This window comes from Acipenser ruthenus, chromosome 12 (assembly GCF_902713425.1).
Source record: "Acipenser ruthenus chromosome 12, fAciRut3.2 maternal haplotype, whole genome shotgun sequence".
Classification (NCBI taxonomy): Eukaryota; Metazoa; Chordata; class Actinopteri; order Acipenseriformes; family Acipenseridae; genus Acipenser; species Acipenser ruthenus.
The window spans coordinates 17,989,695-18,017,686 of NC_081200.1; the positions used below are offsets into that span (position 1 = coordinate 17,989,695).

The 27,992-nt window shown below is 40.0% G+C and overlaps 1 protein-coding gene and 1 long non-coding RNA gene across 8 annotated transcripts in view; one reads left to right on the forward strand and one right to left on the reverse strand.

Moving 5' to 3' along the window:
• Nucleotides 1-25,492, reverse strand: part of LOC117416574 (protein IWS1 homolog) — a 75,364-nt gene extending 49,872 nt beyond the window's left edge. For 2 of the 7 annotated variants that reach the window (XM_059034649.1, XM_059034652.1), the window contains exons 1-7: nucleotides 25,019-25,489; nucleotides 21,587-21,699; nucleotides 18,096-18,897; nucleotides 15,590-15,649; nucleotides 14,945-15,107; nucleotides 14,553-14,613; nucleotides 6,461-6,579 (exon numbers count right to left, since the gene is read on the reverse strand). In XM_059034649.1, the coding sequence (XP_058890632.1) occupies nucleotides 6,461-6,579; nucleotides 14,553-14,613; nucleotides 14,945-15,107; nucleotides 15,590-15,649; nucleotides 18,096-18,897; nucleotides 21,587-21,699; nucleotides 25,019-25,061 (1,361 nt within the window). In that variant the 5' untranslated portion in view covers nucleotides 25,062-25,489. Of the gene's footprint in view, nucleotides 1-6,460; nucleotides 6,580-6,603; nucleotides 10,158-10,273; nucleotides 10,389-14,552; nucleotides 14,614-14,944; nucleotides 15,108-15,589; nucleotides 15,650-18,095; nucleotides 18,898-21,586; nucleotides 21,700-25,018 lie in introns of those variants that run through there. The other 5 variants (XM_034924741.2, XM_034027756.3, XM_059034650.1 and 2 more) reach the window with 5 other exon arrangements.
• LOC131740067 (uncharacterized) lies at nucleotides 23,057-27,955 on the forward strand. Its single transcript, XR_009330702.1, has 3 exons — nucleotides 23,057-23,142; nucleotides 23,402-23,486; nucleotides 26,933-27,955. It is a non-coding gene; the product is annotated as an uncharacterized LOC131740067 (long non-coding RNA).
• The last annotated feature ends 37 nt before the right edge of the window (nucleotides 27,956-27,992 follow it).

Below are 27,992 nucleotides of genomic sequence, written 5' to 3' on the forward strand. Positions count from 1 at the left end.
ACTGCTGCAGTGGGAGCAGGTCTCCGGACCTCCCCCACGATCTCCGGCAGCGAAACTGCTGCTGGGGTTGGTGGTCTCCAGACCTCCTCCCCCTTCTTCGTGGCCGGCAGCTCCCCTTTCTGGGGCTCCGGCCACCGTACTCCCTGCGGAGGTACGGGCAGCAGAGGCAGCTCCTGCTCCTCTGCTCCTGGCGGTGGTGGAACCAGCAGGTATTCACCCTCTGCTGGTGGAGGTGGGACCAGCAGGTATTCACCCTCTGCTGGTGGAGGTGGGAGGGGCAAGCAGTCCTCCCACTGCGGTGGAGGTGGAACCAGCAGGTATTCACCCTCTGCTGGTGGAGGTGGGAGGGGCAAGCAGTCCTCCCACTGCGGTGGAGGTGGAACCAGCAGGTATTCACCCTCTGCTGGTGGAGGTGGCGGAGGTAGAGGCGATGGGGCTGATGCTGGCCACTCAGAGGGAGGCTGTGGCGGTGCTGGCTCCCTCTGCTGTGGCGGCTGGGCATGTGCGCGCCGTGCTGCCTTCAACAGCATAGCTAGAGGCTGCTGGGGGACACCAGCATCCTGCCCTTCTCCCCCCCAAAAATTTTCAGGGGGTTGAGCCTGTAACTCCTCCCCTTCTGGCTCTTGGGACGGCACCAGCAGGTATTCACCCTCTGCTGGTGGAGGTGGGACCAGCAGGCATTCTCCCTCTGCTGGCAGCTTGGGTCCTACGGCTGTGGAAGCCCCGACTTCCCTCTTTTTGGGCTGTGGACGCACCGACTCCTCCCTTTTGGGCTGTGGACGCACCGACTCCTCCCTTTTGGGCTGTGGACGCACCGACTCCTCCCTTTTGGGCTGTGGACGCACGGGCTCCTCCCGCTTGGGCTGTGGACGCTCAGGCTCCTCCCGCTTGGGCTGTGGACGCTCAGGCTCCTCCCGCTTGGGCTGTGGACGCTCAGGCTCCTCCCGCTTGGGCTGTGGACGCTCAGGCTCCTCCCGCTTGGGCTGTGGACGCTCAGGCTCCTCCCGCTTGGGCTGTGGACGCTCAGGCTCCTCCCGCTTGGGCTGTGGACGCTCAGGCTCCTCCCGCTTGGGCTGTGGACGCTCAGGCTCCTCCCGCTTGGGCTGTGGACGCTCAGGCTCCTCACGCTTGGGCTGTGGACGCTCAGGCTCCTCCCGCTTGGGCTGTGGACGCTCAGGCTCCTCACGCTTGGGCTGTGGACGCTCAGGCTCCTCCCACTTGGGCTGTGGACGCTCAGGCTCCTCCCGCTTGGGCTGTGGACGCTCAGGCTCCTCCCGCTTGGGCTGTGGACGCTCAGGCTCCTCCCCATAACTGCGGAAGGGACAGTGGGCGAACAGGTGATCCTGGTCGCAGAGGAGGCACCCCGGCGATGGCTTGTTACATCGCCGTGGATGCCTGGCCCTTAGGCGGCACTCCTCCTCCCTGTCCTTCACCTCTTTATCTGTCTCTGCCTCCCGCTTGGGCTGTGGAGGCAAAACCAGCAGGCATTCACCCTCTGCTGGTGGAGATGGGGACAGCAGATACTCCTCTGCTGGTGGTCCTGCTACCTGGGCTGCTGTTCCGTTGATGGTTGCCTCCAGGTAGCTGAGGAGAAACTCCACACCTTCCTCCAAGGTGTTTGGGGTGTGTTCCCTCGCATATGCCTCCCATCGCTCTCTGTCCATAAACCGCAGGAACTGGACGACTACTGGGATAGACTGGGCCTCCAGCCCAGCATTTTCCAGCATCCAGTCCCGCACTTTGATGGCGTCTTCTGCCATTTTTTTTTTTTTTTCTTTTTTTAAATCCAAACTGCGGTTCCTGCTCTGGCCTGAGTCCTGGAGGCGCTGTCGATCCCACGCAGGACACCACGTGTCACAAAGACGGCCGGAGTGGGTGGCGTCAGACCAGAAGCAGGGAGTAAACAGACAGAGACTTGGGGTTTTGGTGGAGCTGAGCGAATGGTTTCGCTCAGCATTTAATAAAACAGCACAGAAAATAAAAGGTTTGAACAGACAAAAACACGGGACACGGCACTTGCGCCAAAATAAACAGACATACAAAACGACTAAACACTAACACACAGGTGAAACGGAGACGAACAAACACGGTGAGTACAAACAAAACACTTATTATATTTACGCTCTTAATTACTCCTCTCTCTCTCTCTCACCCGTTCTCCTCTTCCGAACACCCAACCCTGAGTGCAAGAAATGTGCGTCTATATATACTATTGTGCTGGGATTCAATTACTAATTAATTATTCACTTGAATCCCAGCACGTGAATTAATTCTGTGCAACCCCGTGCTCACATATTACATTTAACCAGCACGTGAAGTGATTTGTGCTCTCCTCGTGCCTAAATACAAATCTACACTTTTTAAATACACGTGAAACACAGACCCGTTTATATCCCGTGTACCAATGACTATACACCAACATTTACACACGCAACATACAACACATAACACACAATTGCACACAGGGGCGGGGCACATTGCCACAGATAGGTGTTACAGAAACTTTATCAGAGAGTGATGCAGACGAATATAATATTAGTGGGCATACACTGTATAGGAAAGAGGCAGGACAGAAGAGGAGGAGGGGTAGCGCTATACATCAAAGATTGTCTTGAAGCCCAGGTGTTAAATCTGGAAGAAAAATAATGCAGAATCAATATGGGTCACAATAATGAACAATTTCAAAGGGCATAATAGGGGCATGCTATAGACCGCCAAATTCAGACACCAAGCAAAATAATCTGTTACACAATGACATCAGAAACGCATGTAGCAAAGAAGAAAACATACTAATGGGGGATTTCAACTTCCCCCATATACAATGGGAAAACCCAGTGGGTAGCATGACATTACGAAATTGAATGGTAGATGGTAGAAATGACTGCTTCCTAACGCAATTTGTCAAGGCACCAACTAGAGGGGAGGCATGTCTTGATTTAATAACAAAGACAGAGGAACTAAAACCAGAGAACCATTAGCAAACTCAGATCACAACATGGTCTCATTGTGAAGTGCTAGTTAAAACCACAAAATTAACAACTAAAGCTAAAGTTCATTTTAAAAAGGCAAACTATGAAGGAATGAAAGGAGACTAACAGAAGTAGATTGGAGTAAAATACAGAAAACATCCACAAAAAAAGGATGGCTGTGTTTAAAAAAATGTAGTACTAGAGGCGCAATACAATTACATCCCAAAAGTAGACAAATCAAAATCTAAAACAAAATGGCCAAAATAGTTTAATAGAGCAATTAAAAAAAAATATTGAGAGAAAAAATGCACTTACAGAGCGTTTAAAGGGGACTACTTGGAACTGCAAACACAAGTCAAAAAGGAAGTAAGAAAGGCCAATAGAGAGATAGAAATCAATATTGCCAAGGGGGTTAAAACCAATTCCAAAAAGTTTTTCCAATATTATAACAGCAAAAGAACATTCAAGGAGGAAGTAAAATGTCTAAGAGATACAAATGGCAAAATCATAGATGAAGAGAAGAAAATTGCAAATATATTAAATGATTACTTTTCACAAGTTTTTACAAAGGAGGATACGGACAACATGCCCCACATGTCGACCTGTTCCTATCCAGTTTTAAATAACTTTAGCATAACAGAGGCAGAAGTGTTAAAGGGACTAGGAGCTCTTAAAATAAACAAATCCCCTGGGTCAGATGAGATCCTCCCAATAGTACTCAAATATATGAAAAGTTATCTACAAACCGCTAACCAAGATCATGCAACAGTCTCTTGAAATGATGTTGAAGCGGACACCCTAGGATCCTTCAAGAAGCTGCTTGATAAGATTCTGGGATCAATAAGCTACTAACAACCAAAAGAGCAACATGGGCCGAATGACCTCCTCTTGTTTATAAACTTTCTGATGTTCTTAAGTCGTTTTAATTTTGGCAGAAACAAAATATTCAAGTCGTGGGTTATGCTTTTCTCAAGTACTCTTAGAACACGTTGGTATTTCTCTCAGTACTGATGCAAGAATACTGTCGCCAGGGAAGCGTATTGCTTGCACCTAAACATTTTCGTTACTACAAAAAGTGATGTCCGAAAAAAAAAAAAAAAAATCTTAAAACAAAAGTGCTGTGACATAAAATAATAATAACTTCTCATAATTACCCTATAGAAAGTCTACACCCCCTTTCAAAATGTCCACCTTTTGTTGCATTATAGCCTGGAATTAAAATGCATTAAAATATTTTTTTTATTATTATTATTATTATTATTATTATTATTATTATTATTATTTATCTACACATCCTACCCTAAAAATTTGGAGAAAATTCATAAAAAACAAAAACTGAAATAGCTTGGTTGGATAAGTGTCCACCCACCTTGTAATAGCAAGCCTAAATTAGCTCAGGTGTAACCAATCGCCTTCAAAATCACACAGCAAGTTAAGTGGCCTCCACCGGTGTTAAATTGTAGTGATTCACATGATTTCAGGATAAATTCAGCAGTTCATGTAGGTTCCCTCTGCTGGGTAGTGCATTTCAAAGCAAAGACTCAACCATGAGCACCAAGGAGCTTTCAAAAGAACTCCAGGACAAAGTTGTTGAAAGGCACAGATCAGGGGATGGGTATAAAAAAATATCAAAGGCCTTGAATACCCCCTGGAGCACCGTCAATACAATTAGTAAGAAGTGGAAGGTGTATGGCACCACCAAGACCCTGCCTAGATCAGGCCGTCCCTCCAAACTGGATGACCGAGCAAGGAGACTGATTAGAGAGGCAACTTTGCAAGAACTACAGACTTATGGCCAAGACTGGTCAAAGTGTGCATGTGACAACAATATCCCAAGCACTCCACAAATCTGGCCTGTATTTTATTCAACAAACCACCTTGAATCCTGTTTGAAGTATGCAAAAAAACTTTTTTGTTTTGTTGGCAAAAAGTTTTGTGGTCTGATGAAACTAAAATGGAACTTTTTGGCCTAAATTCAAAGCATTATGTTTGGCACAAACCCAACACAGCGCATCACCCAAAGAACACCATCCCTACTGTGAAGCGTGGTGGTGGCAGCATCATGTTATGGGCATGTTTCTCATCGGCAGGGACTGGGGCACTTGTCAGGATAGAAGGGAAAATGAATGGAGCAAAGTACAGTGAAGTCCTTGAGGAAAACCTGCTGCCCTCTGCAAGAAAGCTGAAACTGGGACGGAAGTTCACCTTTCAGCATGACAACGACCCAAATCTACACTGGCGTGGCTAAGGAACAAAAAGGTAAATGTCCTTAAGTGGCCCAGTCAGAGCCCCGACCTAAATCCAATCAAATTTGTGGCTAGGAATCACACATCTCTGGAATGTTGAATAACAGGCACTTGCTGATTTGTGACTTGAAGATTGCTGTCCATCAACGCTCCCCAAGGAACTTGACAGAGCTTTAACAGTTTTGTAAAGAATGGTCAAATATTGCCAAATCTAAGGTGTGCAAAGTTGGTAGAGACCTACCCCAACAGACTCACAGATGTAATTGCCAAAGGTGCTTCCACCAAGTATTAACTCAGGGGGGTGGAGACTTATCCAATTATGATCTTTCGGTTTTGTATTTAATACATAACTTTTTTCCCCTTAACAGTGTAGAGTATGGTGTGTAGATAAGTGGAATAAATCCTAATTTAAACGCATGAAACTGAGGCACTGACACAACAAAATGTGAAAAAGTTCAAGGGGGTGTAGACTTTCTATAGGCACTGTGTGTGTGTGTGTATATAATATATATATATATATATATATATATATATATATATATATATATATATATATAATTTTTGTGACAGCACTTTTTGTTATAATAAAATATAGGATTTTCAAACTCTGGCACCTCTGCTTCAATGCACAGATGATCCTTATACAGCCAACTTAACAAAAGTATCAGAAGCATGTGAAGTGTTGGGTTTCTCTAAAGCTGATGTGCAAATGGAACAGATTGACCTGCTACATGACAAAGGCAATGAGAAATTACATAACAAGCCTTGCATTTTGGTCTCGGATTGCTGACCAGAAATACCCAACAATAAAGGATGCTGCTTTGAATTATTTGGATCCACATATTGCTGCAAAAGTGTTTTTTCCTCAATGAAGCAAGTGAAATCTGTGCAACGCAGTACTTTGACTGATTCAGTTATTAAGTCTGGCAGAAAGTGATACATTGGCGCAGTTCAAATATTGTGAAGAAAAAGAAAACTCAGCTATTTTTTTTTTTTTTTTTTTAATTCGGCCCTCACAATTCTTGAGTACCCTGAACTAGTCCTTGTAAATGCGAGTAACTTATAGTGGGAATACTGATGCAAATGATTACAGGCATCACTCTCCAGCAGGGAGAATATTCACCCTGTGCTGCCCAGTGTCCAATATATGTGACTTTGAGAAAATAGGCATTTAATAGGTATGGGAACATATCCAGGGCAGTGAAGGGTTAAGATCCTAGCAGCTCACATCTATTGGGTACGTACTCTTTGCTACCACCCCTTTCAACGTCATCATCGGAGTCGGAGTCTGCTGCCCCCTTCTGCTGCCTTGATGCAGCCTCTGCTTTAGACTTCTCTCCTTCCAGGTCCTCCTGGTTAAACCCCTGCAAGAAAACAGACACATTATATTTAGTTTGTCAAAGCTCTGACCTGACTCAGTGCCGGTTATCTAAAGACTCTAAAGTCAATTAGAAAATGGAGCAGAGATATCCTTTAACCCGATATGCAAATACAGTATTAATTGATGTAATTTACCTTTTAGAAAATCTCTGTTCTAGTACACGCACTCTGAATACTCTTTCAATGTAGACTAAAGTGTGCTTCCTCGCTATCCTATATAGTCAATCAATCTACCCATCTATTTAAATTTAGTATAGCACATAAAGTTAAGTGTTTGCAATCAGCGGCAATACAATAACCACAACAGCAATTAGTCTCCGGTTTGAATGACAAATTGTAGAAGTCAAACATCTGAACGCAGACCGATTACTTTCAGCAACTTTATCTCAGCATATCTTAACACAGGCGCTGTGCTCTCTTCTCTAACAAAAACCTTATGAACGCACTTTGAACAAGTTACTAAATAAATTAACATTAACACATGTAGACTACTAGATAGTTTTAAATTACAAAAACGTTTGCCAATACATTTTACAACCCAATGGTAACTTAAATACTGAAACTTACACAAATACACAAATGTGTGCACTGAAATCCTATTTTATCCTTTTACGTTTAAAAGGTAGATAAAAACAAACTGATCACAAAACATGTTTGTCTTTGTGTACAAGGTGCCTGAACTGATTGTATTAAGTTATTTTGGCAGTTGGAAATACCCATGACGTGAATTCATCCACCATTGATAAATTAAAGCTTGATACAGCACACAACCCCAAGGTTAACAATCTCGAAACAAAAATAGAAAAAATAGGGGGACTCATTTTTAATACTGTAAAGGACTATGACAAGTTAGCTTGTGTGGATGACAGACCAGGAAGAAATAACCAAAAACAAAGACCAGTACTGCGGTGCGAGATGCGAATGTGCTCGTTTCTTTATTAATCAAAAATAAAAGGTTTACACAAAACTGGAACAAACACTGAACTCCAAAACAAAACAGCAGTGACCAAAACAGACAAACAAAACAAACGGACACAGTGACGGAACAAACAAGTATCGTGCTGGTGTTAACCAGCACGCGTAGCAACTATGATTTTTTTTTTAAGCTTACCTTCGCTTTACCTGCCGACCCGTGTTCCGCCTCCGAACACACTAACCCCTTTCTCACCCATGATCACCCTATTTATACACCTGTGGCTGGAGCCTTAATAAATAATTTAACCATGTATTTAATTCACGGCTCCAGCCACATTCACGTGTTTTTACAGGGAGGATTTTAACTGCCTCCCTATCACCACTATTCCACACACACACACACACACACACACACACGCACAAACCCACATCCCTGTGCTCACATACCAATATACATTAACTCCTCCATGATACATAACCCAAACTATACAAAATAAACCAAACACACACCCAGGGGTGGGGGTACCCCGTCACAAGGACTCAGAATTCATTATTTCAACTGCAATAATGAAGCCTGCAGGCAGGCAAACCATACATGGAATTCTGAGCAAACTGCATTACTCATGGAATATTGTGAAAAAAACTTTGTATTCATTAGCAACTAAAACTAGTGCTGCATAAAAATCATGAAAGAAAAAAACAAAAACAGAAAAACTTTAAAATGTACATTTATTTATTTTATTATTATTAATTTTAAATGTAGACATTTTCTGACAGCATCAGAACCCTCGCAAGAGGGCTTTACACAGGCAAAGACACTGGGCTCTTTTCTCAAATGTTTGAGAGGGGCATTCGAGGAGAATTGCAATTGTTAAATATATTCTACTATTAGCAATTCTTAAGAAGGGGGATTTGGTTATCCACTAAGAGAATACACTCGAATAGACATCTCAAATACTTCACTTACATACCACGTGTGATTCTCAGTTATTACTCCTAATTTTAGTCGAATGTGTTCACATGGTCAAACTAGACAAGGTTGCGATTGTGGATCTATCAGGCGATTTAGAGCAGGGATGTCCAATCCTGGTCCTGCAGGGCCGGTGTCCTTCCTGGTTTTGGTTCCATCTGTCCCCTAAATTTACTTAATTGGACCAATTAAGTACTAACCTTGCCAGGATTCATATATATTGCAAAATTCCAATTTAGGGCAATTGTTTGTGTCGCCAACGGCGACCAGAAGGAATATTAATTGGTTAATAATATATAGCCAGATAACAGATTTATATATAATTACATTTCGTTTTTATTTTTTCCTAAACAAATTTATTCGGCCCTCTTGGCTAGCCCTTGTGGCAGAATACATCTGTTTCGAAAAAATAACTAATAAAAAAAAATAATAAATACAAATATTTTTGGAGTTACCCCTTGTATTTATTTGCGATATCATTTTTTGGCTTTGGTAACTTCAATGCCTTGCTGCTTAATGTTTTATCCTCCCATCATTTGTTTTTCAGGGGATGCTGGCTATCCTTTACGTCGTGGCTTATGACACCAGTATTGAATCTCTCCACACAAGCAGAGGAAAACTATAATGTTGCACATAGGGCCACGAGAAGTGCAATTAAAAGGACCTTTGGCCTTCTAAAAATGAGGTTTAGGTGTCATGATAGATAAGGTGATGCACTACAATATACCCCAGAGAAGGTTGCCTACATATTTGCGTCTTACACAACATTGCTATTCGTAGAAATGTTATTAACATTTTCGATGACGGGCAAAATACTTCAACAAATAACCCTGACCTGCCTGATGAAGACTGACATCCAGCTGTGGCTTGTGGGGTTAGGATTTGAATTCTAAGGAACTTTTAACCATGCCAGTGTTAGTTTAAATATAAAGTCTACTTTGATTTCATTTTTTTTATTTTTTATTATTGCATTTTAATTAGTAGTCATTGTACAATGATTATACACACCAAAAAAAAAAACAATGTTAAGCATATAGCTTATATATTTCAAGTCCAATTTAGGCTTTTTTCTGCCGGCTGATACTCTTTTGGAATGTCTTCTTACAAAATCTTGGGACACATCTTTCGAGAGGACACTTGAGCTGGCTGCGCTGCTGGTGGCTGCAGTGTCTGTACTTGTAGTGCCCCTTCCAGTCCTCTAGTGTGTTTTGTGGATAATGTCTGCAGTGCTACAGCCTTCAGAACTCCGACTTTTCAATGGACTGTTCCCAGCCTTTTTCTCTCTGCTATTGTTAGCCATATAGAATTCAGTACATTTAGAAACAACGCTGTTTAAGGTACTCAGCTCTCTACAGATGTCTTTGCGGAATTCAGCTAACTCTTTACGCATAGCAGATATCTCATCCTTCACTTGTGTGTTATTGGCTGCCAGCAAACTGGCGGTATTTTTAAAAGACTGAATTACTTTTTCAGGGACAACAGACTCGGTATCAGAATAATTCTGAGACCCCCTAACAGTAATAGGAGAGGCAGGAGTAGCAGCAGATACAGCTGTGGAACAGGTGCCAGACATTTGTAAATTATGTAGTATTTTTGTACTATCCGTTTGGGTATCTTCGCACGCTGAAGAAACTTCTGCTTCCTCATTTGCGATGCTTTCCACTGTATCATTATCATCTGGAAAATTAAATATGTACAGTAAACAAATAAACATAACTTAAATTATGCCCTGTGTATTTAAATACAGGAGTAGAAAAATACCTGTCTCAAGCACACCAATGTTTTTAATTCACCTGGTAAACCTTCTAGAGCTCGCTGGTCAAAAGTGGATAAGATTTCTTCTTCTTCTTCTTCTTCTTCTTCTTCTTCTTCTTCTTCTTCTTCCTCTTCCTCTTTATTCAGTTGGGACTAGGGGTGTTAATCGTTTAAATGTTAATAAAGCGTCAAAAGTTTTTAATGTTGCTTAATCGTTTAAACTGTCAAAAATATGCAGGTCAAATATTAAAAACAAGAGGCTGTCTGCAAATAACGGATGCTCAAGAGGCTTTTTTAGTTGTCTATTTCCTACCTTTGTCACATGGCATCATTGTCACTGGATATTCGCTTCCCAATGGCCAGCATGCTTTTGCTCACATGACTAGCAATGTCATCTTCAGAGCTCAAAATAAGCGAAGCCCTGTCTGGGCATATTGCGATAAAAAGGGAGCAAAAAGTAAAATGTAGACTGTTACAGCAGCAGTATGGGAACAATGTTAACCCTTTAAGGACCGGGATCGCGTTAACACGATCATACTGAAGTGGGCTTCTAAGACTGCGATCGTGTAAACATGATAAAAAAAGCACTTTGTTTTGATCAATTAGAGGGCCACCGTACTTAACAGTACAGGCTTGAAACACGTATCACTGTATAGGGGAGGGACTGACATTCACTTCCTGATTTTTTTTCGTGTGACGTCACAGAGGGGCATTTAGTGTCTAAAGTGCAGAGACTTTACAGCAGCCAGGAAGAGACAAAAGAAGAAACAAAACATCACAAAACTTGTTTAGAGCTAATAAAAAAGGGGAAACACTGTAAATCTGATGTACTTGACTTATAATTAATTATATTAGAACATTTATTCAGTCTCATGTGTTTTAATATATGTTTTTACAACATTTATAAATATCAAGAAACACGTGGATATCAATCATCATATACTATTTCATGAACTAAATGTATCAAGTATGTTTTTTTTTTCCTTAATACTATTAATAATGAAATGAGTAACTTATTTTATTTATAAATATTTATTTTGAGAAAATAAAATCGAGAGTAGTGTCCATTATTGCTTATAAAAGACCCTGAGAATAAACGTGTATCATGTCATTGCAATCAGTCAGGTGAAACAATGTCTTGTAATCTGCCCAAACATCAATATTTTTCAACAAAACTTTCAGCAAGTATTGTAAGATCCCTCGGGTTATAGAATAAGGCGTTTTTATACATGGATCTCCAAGCAGAATACATAATAAAAATTACTTAAATTACTTAAAAAAACGAAATATTGTGTTTGAAAAAAAAAGCAAAAAGTTTATATGAAGTTCTTAAGTACTTTAAAATGTTCTCCAATGTCCTGAAAAAAAGGTCACCATTTGCAAGATGCTACCGTATAAAATAGCCCAAAAAAGGCCTGGTCCTGGGGGAGCATCTCACTGAAAAATGAGATGCACATGAAAATAAAGTATCCTGTACATACGATGTCTGCTACTACTGGTGCTGGAGCTAGCGCAGAGGAAGTGGGGCCCGGACAAACAGCAATGCAAGTATATTGCTAGTACTGCTAGGAACTGCAAACTCTGGTTGCTTATTGAGATGGTTGCAACCGACGTTACAATTTTAATTGTGGAGGACACTGGATTCAACAAGATAATGTCTTTTGTTAAGCCAGATAACAGAATGCTGTGTTTATTTTTTATTAGTTTGCACCCTATACCGAGGGAGATGCCGGTTTAGTTTGCAACTGCTATTCTGGGACCGAGACTCGAGCAATGTTTAACCCTTTGCGGTCCATTGTCGGACTGGGTCCGACATTGCAATTATTCCTCACAGGTCCATTGTCGGACTGGGTCCGACATCATTATAGCAACGCAATAAACGGGTGTTTAGTCGTTTTTTCTCCGGAAAAAGCAGAGAAAACCATTCAATTGCCGAGTGGTAGCGACAGGAGCCGAGACAAGTCTGGAAAAAAAAAAAAAAAAAAAAAAAAGGCATCGCATTATTAAGGAGTTTGGTGATAAAACGAGTGATTTGGAGATGATCGATCGGTATGTACGACTATTATTATTATTATTATTATTTATTTCTTACATAGCTGAACGCTATAGCAAACAAAAGGGTGGGGCGGGACTGGAGATGCCTAGTGTGTGCTTTGTTGATATGCAGGGCCATTTAAACCCGTTTGACTGTGAAAAAAAAATACTTTTAAACAGCGCGTATAAAATTAACTGCGCGTGTGAAAATTAATTAGACCTGGCGTGCCTGACGCGCGATTAATAAATGGACCGCAAAGGGTTAATCCTTTTTTTTTATTTTTATTTTTTTATTTTTTTATTTTTTTAAAGAAGAGAAGATTGCTTATATTTTATGTTTATTTTTTGGTCTTGCTTTCCTAGTGCTGCCACTCCAACAAGTACAAAAACTATTAGTCTTTTTTTTTTTTTTAACAGAATATTGATCCTGAAAATGTCTCTCTTTTAATTAATGTGATACTGTACTTCGAATAAAATCAGTTTGGTGCGAACAGAACTAGTTATTGTGTCATATACATTAAGTAGGATATATTAGCTATTTGGATTTTAGCACTGTTTGAATAATTAGACTGCATAACATTTCTGTAATAATGCAATTAGGGGCTCACGAGTGGCGCATTCGGTAAAGGCACTCCATGTGGAGTGCAGCATGTGGCCTATAGCCTGGAGGTCAGCCAGGGTGTCCTTGGCTCACCGCGCACCTGCCTGTAAGTTGCCCAGAGCTACGTGGTCCTCCGACGCTGTAGCTCTGAGGTGGCTGCATGGCGGGCCTGCAGACTGAAAAGAAGCGGACTGCTGATGACACACGTTTCGGAGGACGCGTGTGTCCGTCTTTGTCCCTCCCGAGTCAGCGCGGGGGTGGCAGCGGTAAGCCGGGTTGAAAAACAATCAATTAGGCTTACCAAATTGGGGAGAAAATAAGAAAAATAATTGCTGATTCCAAATTAAAAAAAAAAAAAAAATTATGCAATTGATGCTCGCCCTCTAATCAAAACCAAAATCAAGACCATTATCGTACCCCTGATGCTATTATTTTCATATTGCTTCACTGTCTGGAGCCGAGACAAGTTGAAAAAAAAAAAAAAAAAAAAAAAAGCGTATCTCATGATTAGTCATACATGGTATCAGGTATCAGATAACGGGGCGGTCGTAAGTAAACAAGTTGGCTGACTGAATCAGCGCAGAGAACACGGACATTTGCAGAGCTTTTTTGAGATGTTATAGTAATAGAATAATGATTTGGATCGCATTATTGAGGAGTTTGGTGATAAAACAAGTGATCAGGAGATGATCGATCAGTATGTACGACTTATTATTATTATTATTTATTTCTTACATAGGTGAAAGCGATAGCGAACGAAAGGGTGGGGCGGGGACGGAGATGCCTAGTGAGTGCTTTGTTGATATGCAGGGCCATTTAAACCTGTTTGACTGTGGAAAATAATACTTTTAAACAGCGCGTCTAAAATTAACTGCACGTGTGAAAATTAATTAGACCTGACGTGCCTGACGCGCGATTAATAAATGGACCGCAAAGGGTTAACAAGTTTCTCAGTTGTGATACACGAATGGCTTAACTGGTATCAATTGCATTTTAAGGGGAGTAGAAAAGCCGAGGTAAAACACTGAAAATCAGAAGACCTATTTATAGACATATATGCGGTAATTTATAGAAAGCTATTTATTTAAAAATAAGTAATAACACTATCTCTAAATGTATAGATTTTAATGTTTAAGTTATATATATATATATATTTTTTAAAGTTTAAACGTTTAATAAAATAAACCTAATATTGCACCCCTAGGGGAGACTGTGGAATACCCCCTCCCATCTGATGTTGGCTTTGTCTTAACTGCTGAGCTTTTTTTTTTTTTTTTTTTTTTGCGAATATTATAAAGGCGCTTTTGAACATCTGATGCAATTCTTTTGGCAGAGCCCAAACTGTTTACATAAGTGGCTATGGTATCCCATATTTAATTATAATTTTTTGTTTATGTAAATTGGGAACAGCGAATGCACAATTTGAATTAATTCGAGTAAAAAGATTCTCATGCTGTGGAGAATACATCTGAATACAGCCTTGAGAATAGGTGGAACAGACTATTTGAATTCCATATTCCAGTGGAGAACCAATTCTCCTAAAAATTCAAATGTTTGAGAATAGAGCCCACTAATAGACAGCTAGCCAAGCCTAGACAGCTTATCCAAACAGCTACGATAATATAATTTTCCATGAATGTATATGAGCTGCATTCAATGTCAAAATATAAAATTCTACGTACTGTAAATTCCTCCTCCTCATCATCTTCTCCAGATTCCCCAAAAATGTCAGCAATCATTTTTCTGAAGAAAAAAACAAAACAAAACATTTATTTAAATTGTTTGTGTATAGGTTGGTTTGCTGATATATATTTTTTAAATACTTTTCACCCAGTACAACCATTGGATCCTAAATATTGACTGTTTAAATAGAGGATACACCAGCACTGTAGTTATTCCACTAATGACACAAGCCAACTACATGTGTATGTAACAAGTATAATTTATAAAAAATAAATATCTGTTAAGTAGCCAAATTCTGGAGAAGTACTTCCCTAAACAAAGCTCAGCATCTGCTTAGCAATGCGGCATCATTTGGAAGCTGAGATTAATATGAAGACAGCCGGGTACTCACTCCTCTTCATTGTCAGACTCACTGTCACTCCCGAAGAGTGTTTTCCCATTCTTCGTGAATCCTTCCTTATCCTCCTCATCCTCACTGTCTGAACCCAACGCCTTGAGCTTCTGATTGGTGTCGGATTCCTCACCATCCGACAGGATGCGGCTCTTCTTCACAGCTGAGGTGGATCAACACAAACACTACGTTACAGACTGAAAGAAGTCATGCCTTATTCAAATTTGAAAACAGATTTTACGGGCTTCACAAGATACTACGGCCCACCCTGCAACTCCCTTTAGTTAGGTTAGGTTAGGTGATGGCAGAATACTTTCTTTGACTTGCAGATCCTGCTTTAAGAGAACAGCTATAACGAGCTTGACAATCCCATCTCTCCTACCTCCTCTCTCTCCACTCCTAGCAAGTTTCGGGATGCTTCAATGTCTCTTTTCGGGAATGGTCCATAATTAGGATTCCTCCTTCAACATTTATGATTTAGGGGCTCATGAAATGTTGCATAGTTTCCATTCAAGATGAGTTTCCTTTACATTTCTTAAATATATAAAGTGAAGATCCAAGAATCTAGTGTATTGTTTAATGGTATAGAATGGCAGATGTGTTCAGATTGATTTCTCATTCAGATTGGGTCCACTGAATACTTACGGGATGTTTCTTCCTTCTCTTCATCCTCGCTGTCAGAAAGGATTGTCTTCTTCCGCTTTACTGAAATGACAAATACGGTAGGGGAAGTGCTTGGAGAAAGTAATACCATTTGGAGAAACTTGCTACAAACACACAAACAGCACTACCATAAGCTTCACCCAAAACTTAAAGCCAATTTGTTTTAGAGCAGCAATTACTTATGTTACTGCATCGGATTGTTCTGAGTGTCAGGAATTAGATCCTGTTTGACTATTAAAATGTTCTGATGTACAGATCAGGGTGTTCTTATCCTGGCACGGATTGCAAAGACAAACATAAAACAAACAATGAGCACTAGTCATTAACTGCCACGCTATCTTTGTGACGTTGTGACCAGCACTAAGTTAATGCTATGCTTTCAGGTGGTGTTACACTTCCTCGGTCATCTTACCTGGAAAGTGAAAAGGGCCTCTCCCCTTCTTTCCTGTTATTAACCAATCAGCTGCTTCCCCTATTGACAGACGTGCTTTCTGCCAGTAACATGACCAAGAAGACACTGCCAACTGACGACTATTTTTTTTAGCCTAATGCAGTACTTCATATCATTTCAAAACTTGTTTGAGACCTATAGCAAATGTAAGTGCATGATTTATGGAAATCATTTGTAAGATGTATGGAATTATTTTGTAAGCTACAACCTGCCCTTTATATATATATATATATATATATATATATATACATATACATACATATACACACACACATATACATACATATATATATATATATATATATATATATATATATATATATATATATATATATATATATATATATATATATATATGTGTGTGTATATATATACACACACACATACATACATACACACACACACACACACACACAGTGCCTATAGCAAGTATTCAGTAAGTTGGTTGCACCTGAGCTTATTTAGGAGTGTCAGAGCAAAGGGAGTGGATACTTATCTAATGAAGACTTTTCAGGTTTTTATTTTTAATTGATTTGTTGTTTCACCCCCCCATTTTTTCACACATTGAAAGTGTTGAGTAGGTTGTGTAAATCAAAAGTAAAAAAATAGATCCCATTTAAATGCATCATGATTTCAGGTTGTAATACAACAATCTGTGAAAACGTCTAAGGGGGGTGAATACTTACTATAGGCACTGTAAACACACACACTATATATATATATGACGAGGTGAATCCAGGTGAAAGCTATGATCCCTTACTGATGTAACCTGTGAAATCCACTTCAATCAGTGTAGATGAAGGGGAGACAGGTTAAAGAAGGATTTTTAAGCCTTGACACAATTGAGACATGGATTGTGCATGTGTGCCATTCAGAGCGTAAATGGGCAAGACAAAAGATTTAAGTGCCTTTGAACGGGGTATGGTAGTAGGTGCCAGGCGCGCCGGTTTGAGTGTGTCAAGAACTGCAATGCTGCTGGGTTTTTCACACTCAGCAGTTTCCCGTGTGTATCAACGATGGTCCACCACCCAAAGGACATCCAGCCAACTGCAGGCCAGTGGTCAAAAACAGCTCATTGATGAAAGAGGCCAAAGGAGGCTGACATGAATTGTGCAGAGCAACAGACAGGCTACAGTTAGTCAACTGACAGTCCAGTACAACATTGGTGCTGAAAGACCCATAAAATAATGCACAACTCATCGTACCTTGACATGAATGGGGTATGGCAGCCGACAACCTAACAGAGTTCCACTTCATTCAGCAAAACACAAGAAACTGCGGTTGCAGTGGGCTAAGGAACAAAAACACTGGAGGGCTGGAAAAACATTGCCTGGTTTGATGAATCCCGGTTCCTGCTGTTTCACGCTGATGGAAGGACTAGGGTATGGAGAAAACCACATGAGTACATGCATCCATCATGCCGCGTGTCAACATTGCAGGCTGGTGGTGGTGGTGTGATGGTGTGGGGTATGTTTTCATGGCACACACTGGGCCCCTTGATAAAAGTGGAGCAACGTTTGAATGCCACAGGATATCTGAACATCATTGCCAATCGGGTGCATCCCTTCATGGCAGCAGTGTATCCATCTGCTAATGGATTTTTTCAGCAGGATAATGCCCCATGCCACAAGGCTAGGATTGTCCAGGAATGGTTCCACGAACATGACGGTGAATTCAGCTTACTGCAGTGGCCTACCCAGTCACCAGATCTCAATCCAATTGAGCATCTGTGGGATGAAATGGAACGAGCTATTCGGAGTAGAGATCCACTACCAGCCAACTTGACACAACTGTGGGAAGCATTGGAGTCAACATGGGCCAGCATCCCTGTGGAACGCTTTCGACACCTGTGGCTGTTCTGAGGGCAAAAGTGAGTGCAACTCAATATTAGGAAGGTTTTTTTATCAGCCTTTGTTAATTATGAGTCAAGAGAAATGGGATGCACAGGAGCCAAAGCAAAAACAAAGACAAAAAATTCCAGCAGCAAGAGTAACAAATTTACTTCTGTTAATGAGAGGAAAGCAATGGTTTCCTTACCTGGTTTCTTCCCTTCCTCATCCTCCTCTTCATCGCTGTCAGCCAGTTTGCGGCGCTTGGGTACCTCTCTCACCTCGCTATCACTGCCGTCAGCTTGTGATGGCTTTGCCTCGTCCTCGCTGTCTGAACTCACCACTCCCTTCTGCTCCCTGCCGTTCTCTTTGTCACTGTCTGCCTCTTCATCAGACTCTATCCTTCGCTTGCGTTTCAAGGCATCCTCATTTCCAGAATCGCTCCCTTTGCTTTTGGGGACCTCCTCATTTTCCGAGTCACTGTCTTTACGTTTGGGAGCGGCTTCGTTTTCCGAGTCACTGTCCTGATTTTTGGGAGCCTCCTCACTTTCCAAGTCGCTGCCATAAGGCTTGGGAGCATTTTCCTTTTCCGAGTCACTGTCCTGATTTTTGGGAGCCTCCTCATTTTCCGAGTCACTGTCTTTACACTTGGGAGTATTCTCCTTTTCTAAGTCACTGTCCTGAATTTTGGGAGCCTCCTCATTTTCCGAGTCACTGTCTTTACACTTGGGAGTATTCTCCTTTTCTAAGTCACTGTCCTGAATTTTGGGAGTCTCCTCATTTTCCGAGTCACTGTCTTTACACTTGGGAGCATTCACCTTTTCCGAGTCACTGACCTGATTTTTGGGCTCCTCCTCAATTACCGAGTCACTGTCATGAGATTTGGGAGCATTCTCCTTTTCGGGGTCGCCGTCTCGCTGTCTGGGGGCGTCTTCATTTTCTGAATCACTGGCCATCCTGTTCTTCTGCCTGCTGCTTGTGGGACCGTCATCTTCATCGTTTTTCTCTTCCTGACAAAAGAAAAGAAAAAATAACAAAGTTGAGCATACAAGCAGGGTCAGATCATCAGGCTCCACAGCTGAATCTAGGGAGTGGAGGCAGTAAAGATATGCCACCGAGAGGTACGGAAATGTTTTCAAAGTCTTGGTTTTATTTAAAGCTACAAGTGAAATGTGATTGGTCAATCTAGCCTCCTAGGAGACATTAATCCATATGACAAAACCACCATACAATTATCACAGGTAACAAGCACACCCACTCTCAAACCGGCCATTGCAAAACCCTTCGAACGACAAAGCTATGAAAACCCAAACAGAATGGTGTCCATGTTATATCCCGAAATACAATTCAAGTACATATTAGATGTTAAAAAAAACATGGTGACACAATTCTGCTCCAATACAAAAATATTAACCAAAATGCTTTAAGAAATGCCTGTTAATTGTCTAGAAATTGTTTTTTTTAATGGTGGCTGACTACATCATGGCTCTGTTTTAGAGAGTGACATGAAGATGTTACTCCTGCGGGATCCGTGGCACCCACGGGATTTCCGCGGTACAGGAAAAAAAATTGTGTTAAATTTTGCAGGATGGGATGGTACAGGGGTGAAGCCCACAGAAACAGGCAGGACCGGGAAATAAAAAATAAAAATAAACCTCTCTGGACAGGCAAGAACGGGAAGGAACGGGACTACTCTGCCACCAGCAGACAGGAAGAGATTTTTTGCTCTTTAAAGTCGTGAAAGAGCCTATGACATGGAACTTGACTGTTACCATAAACATACAAAATAATATTAACAGGTCTCACTTGAACATATAATCACATTAATTTTACCAAATTATGTTTAATCGCGCTGCAATGAATCAAATAACACCTGGAAATACAAAGAGGGCGATCTCCATTTCCTGGTGTGGGGCCAGGAAACTGTGACCTCAGGCTCCTTGCATCTACCTGTGTGCTATGAATGTGAATTATGTAGTGATGGATCTGATGTAGAGAGAAAACAGGGGTTGTCTCCCGTATCAATTCGAGTCGTATGCCTCCAAATCAGAAGGTTCAAACTCGGAGAGAGACTCCGACAACATCAACACGGACGGACCAGTGGGACAGCAGATGTCCGGAGAATCAGCGTCTTGGCAACACGGAATGGTTAATAAAAACCATTACATTTAACATAGATTGATACTTAAAATATTTCATATTACCCATAATTGTATAGTTATGTCAGTCCTTTAGTTAACAATATTGATACATGAATTATTGATATTAGCAGAATAACCGAATGTTGTGGATTGCTACTGGCATGTATTTAACATCTCTCTCTCTCTATATACATATGTACAGTATATTAAGGATGTGCAAATCATAATGCAGAGATGTCAAAGGCTACGATTTGGCTGTAGCAGCTACTGTTTTTTGGAGGTACTGCTTCAGCGCTACGTTGAAGGGGTATTTATAATACTTTGATTTGTAATAAATACATGACGGATACTCCCTGAACGTTTATGAAATATTATTTCAATACCATGTTTTTTTGTTGTTTTTTTTTAATGAATTAATGATTCATAATACAGTTTATTGTGGCATTGACATACTAAAAGCTCTGAGCCGGGTTGCTTAGTAACCGATTTAGAAACTGCCGCACAAAACTCTAAACAGTTGTTTTTATGTTACCAAATTTATATATTAGGCCTACATCATTATATTGCACATTGTGCTTATAAAGACCCTGTGCTTGCACTGTATTTTTTTTCAGAAAAAACAATAGCTAAAAACAAAATTACTAGTAGTATACTGGTAGTGTTTAATGCAAAACCTTATAAACCCTAATTTTATACATGACTACGAAAATATCTGTACTTCCCGTGGCCCTCTCTACTCTGTGTTTGAGGGGATCGGAAGCCATCAACCTTGATAGTTGCTTCTGGGTATGAAATTAAACAAGCTGAATACAGTAAGGGTTTCTGCTAATAAATAAATAATAATTAGTTCTCTGAGGTCAAACAAGTCCTTCTAGTGCAGAAAGATGATGCAAGCGGTAAACCAGTCCCAAACAACCAGCTGGACAACACCAGAGATGCATGGCAGGCACACTCAGGCATTATAAACATGACCCACAGAATCTGAGACTCAGGCCACTGGTTTCATAGTACCTGACTAACACTAACCCTGGACTACCTTACCTGCAGCAAACTTAGTTAACCCAAGATTAAAGTAATTGCAGCTAACATTACATAAATCTTTCCAGTTCTGCACCTCTGTTTGCTACGTAATCCAGCATCGATGCTTTATTCTCAGGATATCTGTTACACTTGCACTTCCTGGGTCATTTTACCTTAGCAGTGTCTTCTGGGTCATGTTACTGGCTGAAAGCATGTCAGTCAATAGGGCAAGCAGCTGGTTGGCTGGCTGGCAGGAAAGAAGTGTGGGGACAATTTCATCCGCCAAGTGAAATGACAAAGGAAATGCAACACAAACTGAAAGCATGACTTGCAAACAGATTTAAGTGCAGTACCAGATTTACTATACTGTAAATTGTGATTCGTTCAAAGCTGCACCTTTGAAACCTACATAACAAATACCAGTGCATACCAAGGAATTATTTTGTTAGCTACAACCACTTTAATGCTAATCTGTGAAAGGAGCTGATGCCTCACACCTCCAAGGGCCACAGGAACACCAGAGAAAGGGAAGGATTACCTCCGAGTGCAGTCCTACACTGCCTGCCTCTGAGCCCGAGCGCTGTGCAGGGCTGCCTTCTTCTGCATCAGAGCCTTCGTGTTCATCCTGCACTGGAGTGGCACCACCATCATCTGAACAAAGTGGAAGCAGCAAACTTCTGGTTAGCACAACTGTGCTTTCACAAACCAGGGTCATCTATTCAATTCAAATTCTCCTCAGGAGGGATGCAACGGTTATGAGTTTCCCAAACCGAAACTGACATTTTCATAAAATTCCAAACCAAACGATACAGACAAAACATAAAAAAGAAACAAAACCTTCATTTTCCAACAATGCTTTTTCATTGTACGTCTCAGCACTTAGCCGGCTCCGTTTTCAAGAGCTCATCGTGCACTTTTCTGCATGTAGATGGTTCATATTAACATCCGTTAATAAGTAGAATATAGTAACATAAATCAAAAGTTATGACAAGACTTACCTGATTGATTCTGACAGCCCTCAGTAGAGATAACCGTTTCTTTTTAGGTTTCTAAAACCATTGCATACGCAAACTTAAACATCCTAATAAGTGAAAAGATGAAGCTAGAGATTTGAGTTAAAAAAATACTAGTAAGTAATAATAAATAAGTTGTTGAGTCTGTCACATCTTAAATTACTACTGTGCAGATCTAATTTACACTTCATAAAATATCCAATAATTATGCTGTACATACTAAAAAAGCAAACTGCAAAAGTTTGAAATTAAATAAAATTTTATTTGAGGTCCTGAACCATTGTGAAACTGGAATAAGTAGTAAACTGAGCAAAGCTGCAAAACTAGAAAAAGGGTGTTTGATTGTAATTTCAAGAAAGGGGAGCTGTAGCCTACTGCTACATGACATTTTAAATTAGACGGGTTTCCTTATCAGAAAGTATTGAAAAATGCTGCCAAACACCTCTTTGCTTTGAAGCCTGTTGATTAAATAATCTCAATTTAGAAAAACAAAAAACAATGGAGGTACCAGGAAAATAAATGGTTAATATCTTATATTATTACATTATTTTAGTCTTTCTACATTCTGTCTAATTGTATTATACATTCATATGAGTGATGCAGTAACACTGTATTCAGCTTATTTGTAACAATTAAAAAAAAAAAGTATAATAATCATGGTATAACGTTCAATAATCCCTAACCTAGGTGTCCAATGGAAGTAGATTACATATAAAGTGAAAACAGCTAGTGCACATGTACGTTACAATTTTAGCTGTATGGCTAAATCTAAAGTTTGAATAACAATTAACTTCCACATTGAGCATAAAAGAGCATGTGGCACATGAGTGGAAAAGTTTCAACTAAGTGCCTCGTTATTATCTAAGCACAAAGACTATCTCACATTGCAATCACATGGCCTCCTATTTGAATGTGACCTTCCACTGATAGCGCCGGGCTTGTCTGCTATTGGAAGATGGGACATTTTATAAGCCCCCCCCCCCCTGTCTCAGAAACCCAGAATCAATGGACTGGAGATCAAGTAAGATGGAAGTAGGTGCTGGGGAAGAGAAGTTTGTGACTTAAGGGGGATTCAAATCAGGTAAAGATACAAATAAACTAGGTGGAAATCGGTCTACAAGAGAGATTTGGGGAGTTTAGACACATAAAAACGCAATGAATCGTAATGGAACTGCATTGTCGTAAATCAAACTGATCTAGGGGAATGGTGTTGGGAGGAATTAGCTTACTATTTGGAAAATTTGAACTAAAGGAAAAAAAAACAGTAATTATTCAAGTTATTTTTGTTCTGCTATTGTAATACATGCTTGCAAACTTGATTCAATGTTGGTTGTCCCTAGAAAGAATTATGGACAGTCGTTTGTATTAGGCAGTCGTTTGTATGGTCACAGCTTCACGGACACCTGCTGCTGCAACACAGCATGGGTAATTAAGTTTAATTAAAGCTTTTTGAAACTGCAATGGACATTAAACTTTGTTTAATTTCACAAATAATGAATATCTATTAATCCAACAAACTGCAGAATGTTAAAATAAAAACGTAAAAAATTGTAGGTTTAGAATATTAAATGATCAATTGTATGAGTGGGGTCATTTACAGCACAAGTTTTGACACTTCTAAACAGGCAGCAAGTGTTAGATATGTAATTAAACAATCAGGAAAATCATTAACTTGATCAAAGCTGGCTTAAAATGCTTTTAATAACCTGCAACCTCAAATCTGTGTGCTACTTGACAATAGGAGTACCAGTAAAAACTGCTTTCTGAATAAACAAATTCAAGTAATTAAAGTTATTAGTAATTTTATAATTGAAATGAATGGTAATTTAATCAAATAGTCTTAGTGATTTGACACTAAAATTGAGTTTGAAGCTTTTCTTAATGTTTGACCATTCATTTAAATATTGGTAACTGAACAATAAACCTAATGGTTAGTAATTTTTAAATATTAAAATTAACAAGTAAAATTACAAAGCATTTTGAAAGATGTGATTTTGTCATGTTAAGGTACCAATGAGAACACAGCAGATGCTGTATTAGACATGATGTAAAAATCAACAGGTTTCAAAAGACTCATTTGGGTGCAAGGAGCAATGTAAAGAAACATGGGTTAAGTATTTAAGAGGCTGGAAGAACCCTATAAACTTGTGTAGCGTCAGTGACACGAAGTCACTGACAGATTTAAGAGATTCAGGATTGTAGGACTGGTATCGGTGTTCTAACAAATGTGGTGGAAATTAGGCTACCATTGCATAGCAGTTCAATCCTATTTATGAGAATACGACGCACCTGACCTCATTACCTACACTGTGGCTAATCATGCTCTTATCAATAAACTATGGATGGGTGAAACTGCTATGCAATAGGAGTCTGACTTCCATTCCCCCCTCCCCCTATAGAACTTGTAGTTTTGTACCAGCTGCAAGACCCAAAATGACTGCGTCTCGGGTATATCGTTAGAAGGATCTGAGACAATATCAGCCAATTGATATACAATAGCTGATACTTGCTATTTTGCGTTTTAACAAAGACTATTTCATTCAAATGCTTTAGTCATTATTATTACCCATAAAATAACAGCAGACTGATATTCCTTAAGTGTAACCTTAATCATGGAAAAGCTTCTGCAAAATAGAGAAGGGAATCTGTTAACTATAGCTATTATCCATAACTACAGCCTAAACAAAAATGAATAATATAAGTTATAAAAAAAATGGGTCGTGTAGACGATGCATATATATCCTCAAATAAAAAATAAATAAATAAACATGTAATTTAGTGTTACAAACTTTGATGGTTTGTTTGATACAAACAACTGTACTGGTGCAGTAAACATTGTGTTGACTATTTTTATTTTAAATCTAACCAGTCAGTCTTGCAGTTGTGGGGCAACGATGTTGTTGTTATTAAGCTACATAATGTGCAGAAACACGCCTATGTTTGAACAACATGGTTACCTGACTTGTTTCCGGAGAATAACTCGTCCTCTTCTCCATCCATAGTTGTTGTATTCCTTGTGTGTTTAAGCAACAAAGAACAGCTTATGCTCGTTACTGTTGCCACCCTGGAGACAGAACAGGGTGGACTATTCTGGGGGTATGTGGATCCGACAGAGCCGCGGGGTTCTGCTCCCCTACTCGAAATTCAGTTCTAACTCAAGCCCACAGTAACCAGTCTGTGCTCCAGTTAGAAGATACTTTTCGGGTTGGGTATTCAGGTCACGTTGCGGAGTCTTAATCTTTGGTCCTTCAATGGCCGTTTCTCGCTTGTAGTTATGACAGCTTAATGCTAAACGCTTTGATCGCGCACTGGGTGTATGAGAGACTGTTCCCTGTTTTCCAGATCTTCCCAAGTTTGAAAACCGCTTTCCCAACTCGCTTCCCTACTCTGCTCTTCCAAAATGGCGACTGATTGACCTCATATTGCACATGCGCTGTATTCAAACCATAGTCGAGGCGCGCAGACAGATGACGCAAATTAGGGTTGCGCGTGCGTGCTCGCAGACGCCAGGAAGTTTTTGACTATTATTAACGGGAAACTAAAGATCTTCTATCTAGAAATTCTATATATAAATTATTTGTACCGGTAAAGCAGCTTCTGGTCACTGCGAATTCTGTGTTGTCTGCTGCTGTAAACGCTCAATCTTTCTATCTACTTTCGTCAGCGACTTTATCATCAGATTTTCATGGACCTCTTTTTCAATACGATATTTCTTCCTGCATGCCACACACATCACTTGTTTGCCTTCATGTAATGAATCTGATTTGCATCCTCTTAATTCACACACTCCATTTTGATGTTTCTTGACTTTTGGATACAATCTTTATATCATTTATGCAATCTCTGTTTAAAAAAAAAAAAAAAAAAAAAAAAAAAAACTGCAGTCATAACTGTTTTTCTGTTGTGCAATGTCAGAGGCATTCAGCCATACCCCTGTGAAAAAATAGTGTACTCTGCTGTACTTCTCATACTTTTGATATACTTATTTGACGTATACTTCATTTTTATGTACTAATTTTGTACTTGCAATACACTTAAATTATACTTTAATGTACTAAGTGTACTTTTATTATACTTACATAATGTATACTTTATATTTAATTACTAAGTGTACTTAATACTCAAAGTAATGTATTTGTATACTTTTAATATACTTTCATAATACTAACACTGTGCTGTTGATATATTTAAATATACTTTAGCTGCAGTATGCTTGAAGTGTCTTATTGATATCAATGCCATAAGAGTAAGTCTCTAATTCAAAGTCATTCTAGTATAGAAATTTCTAAAGTGAAACTAACTTTTTTTTTTTTTTCTAAAAGGAATTCCATAAAGCTGTACTACGTGTACCCTTTAAGCTCACCAAATCTCCTTTTTTTAGGAAAAAAATATATATGAAGCTAGGGGGTTCTGCAAGTAAAATGTGACAGCCCTGTGATTTATTCATATTAATTGATGGTTTATTAAACAAAAAAAAAACACTTTTGGTTTAGTTTACATTCTAATTACTTTAATTTCTTTCTAAATTGTATTTGTAACTCTTCGAGGTTATGTAGTAAAATCAACCCATCTCATCAGAATACCCATCCTTTTAGTGTGCAATGTTTGACAAAATAAAAATTCTATAGATTTAACTAAAATACACAACATTAATGTCTTAATTTTAATAAAATAATATTCAACCGAAAGTTTAAAATATATTATAAAAACCACTAATGTCAGCTTTTTTCAATTATAAAACCATGTTTAAAATTATAATTGATTGAAAAAGATTGGTAACATACTGTAAATCATGTATAATTTAATACATTTAGTCGTTGCAAATTATTTTATCCCAATTTAGAATGGCCCATTATTATTATTTTTTTAAGCTCGGCTCACCGCTACCACCCCTGCGCTGACTCGGGAGGGCAAAGATGAACACACGCTGTCCTCCGAAGCGTGTACCGTCGGCTGACAGCTTTTTTTCACACTGCGGACTCCCCATGCAGCCACCCAAGAGCTACAGCATCGGAGGACAACGCAGCTCTCGGGCAGCTTACAGGCAAACCTGCAGGCGCCCGGCCAGACTACAGGGGTCGCTGGTGCGCGGTGAGCCGAGGACACCCTTGTCGACCTAACTCTTCCCTCCCCCTGGGCAACGCTCGGACAATTGAGCTCCGCCCCACTGGGAGCTCCCGTCCACGGTCGATGTAAATTATTTTAAATTAACATTGAATGATATAAGAACTAGCTATGTTGCCATTTGTAATTGATATTTAGATTCCCACTTTTATTTAATTTCAAATGTGGTATTTTAGCTTGTACAGAAATACATTTGTGTGACAAGAGTGAATGAATCCTAGTCAACAATCTCCCTCCCGACCTGCGAGGGTGCTGTATAACAGGAACAGTGTACCCCGTGCTGGATGGTTTGGCAGCTCGTTCCAGGGTCAGTTGGAAGCCGGCCATCCAGGAACGGGGCAGAGTCACAATACCAAAAGTCATCGCCTTAATACGTTAGGTGATGTGTCAGTCATGGATTGGAGGAGACATGATTGCACTCGCTACCGAAGGGGCTGAGACTAAGGGTATTTCAGGTGATGTGACTAAGCGATCTGGTCCTTTTGTTATTGTTTTATGAAAGGACCAGGAAGGAGTAAAAGCAAACCGTGAGTTTACGTGCTGTATTCTGTCTGTCTAATAATTGTTACTTGTTTGTTATTGTTAGACAGCTAATCACTGGGAGCTGTCGCTACGAGGCTAGTTCTACACCCGGACAACACATCCCCACTGTTGTGTATTATTTGTGTTTATTATTTCAGGACTGTACCCCTTGGTATTACCTGTGCGATACACGTTGTGTAGAGCCAGGTACTTGTTGTTTAAGAGTTGCGAGTCTGCAACACGGCCAAATAAAGGAGCTGTTTCATTGAACTTTCACTGTCTTGT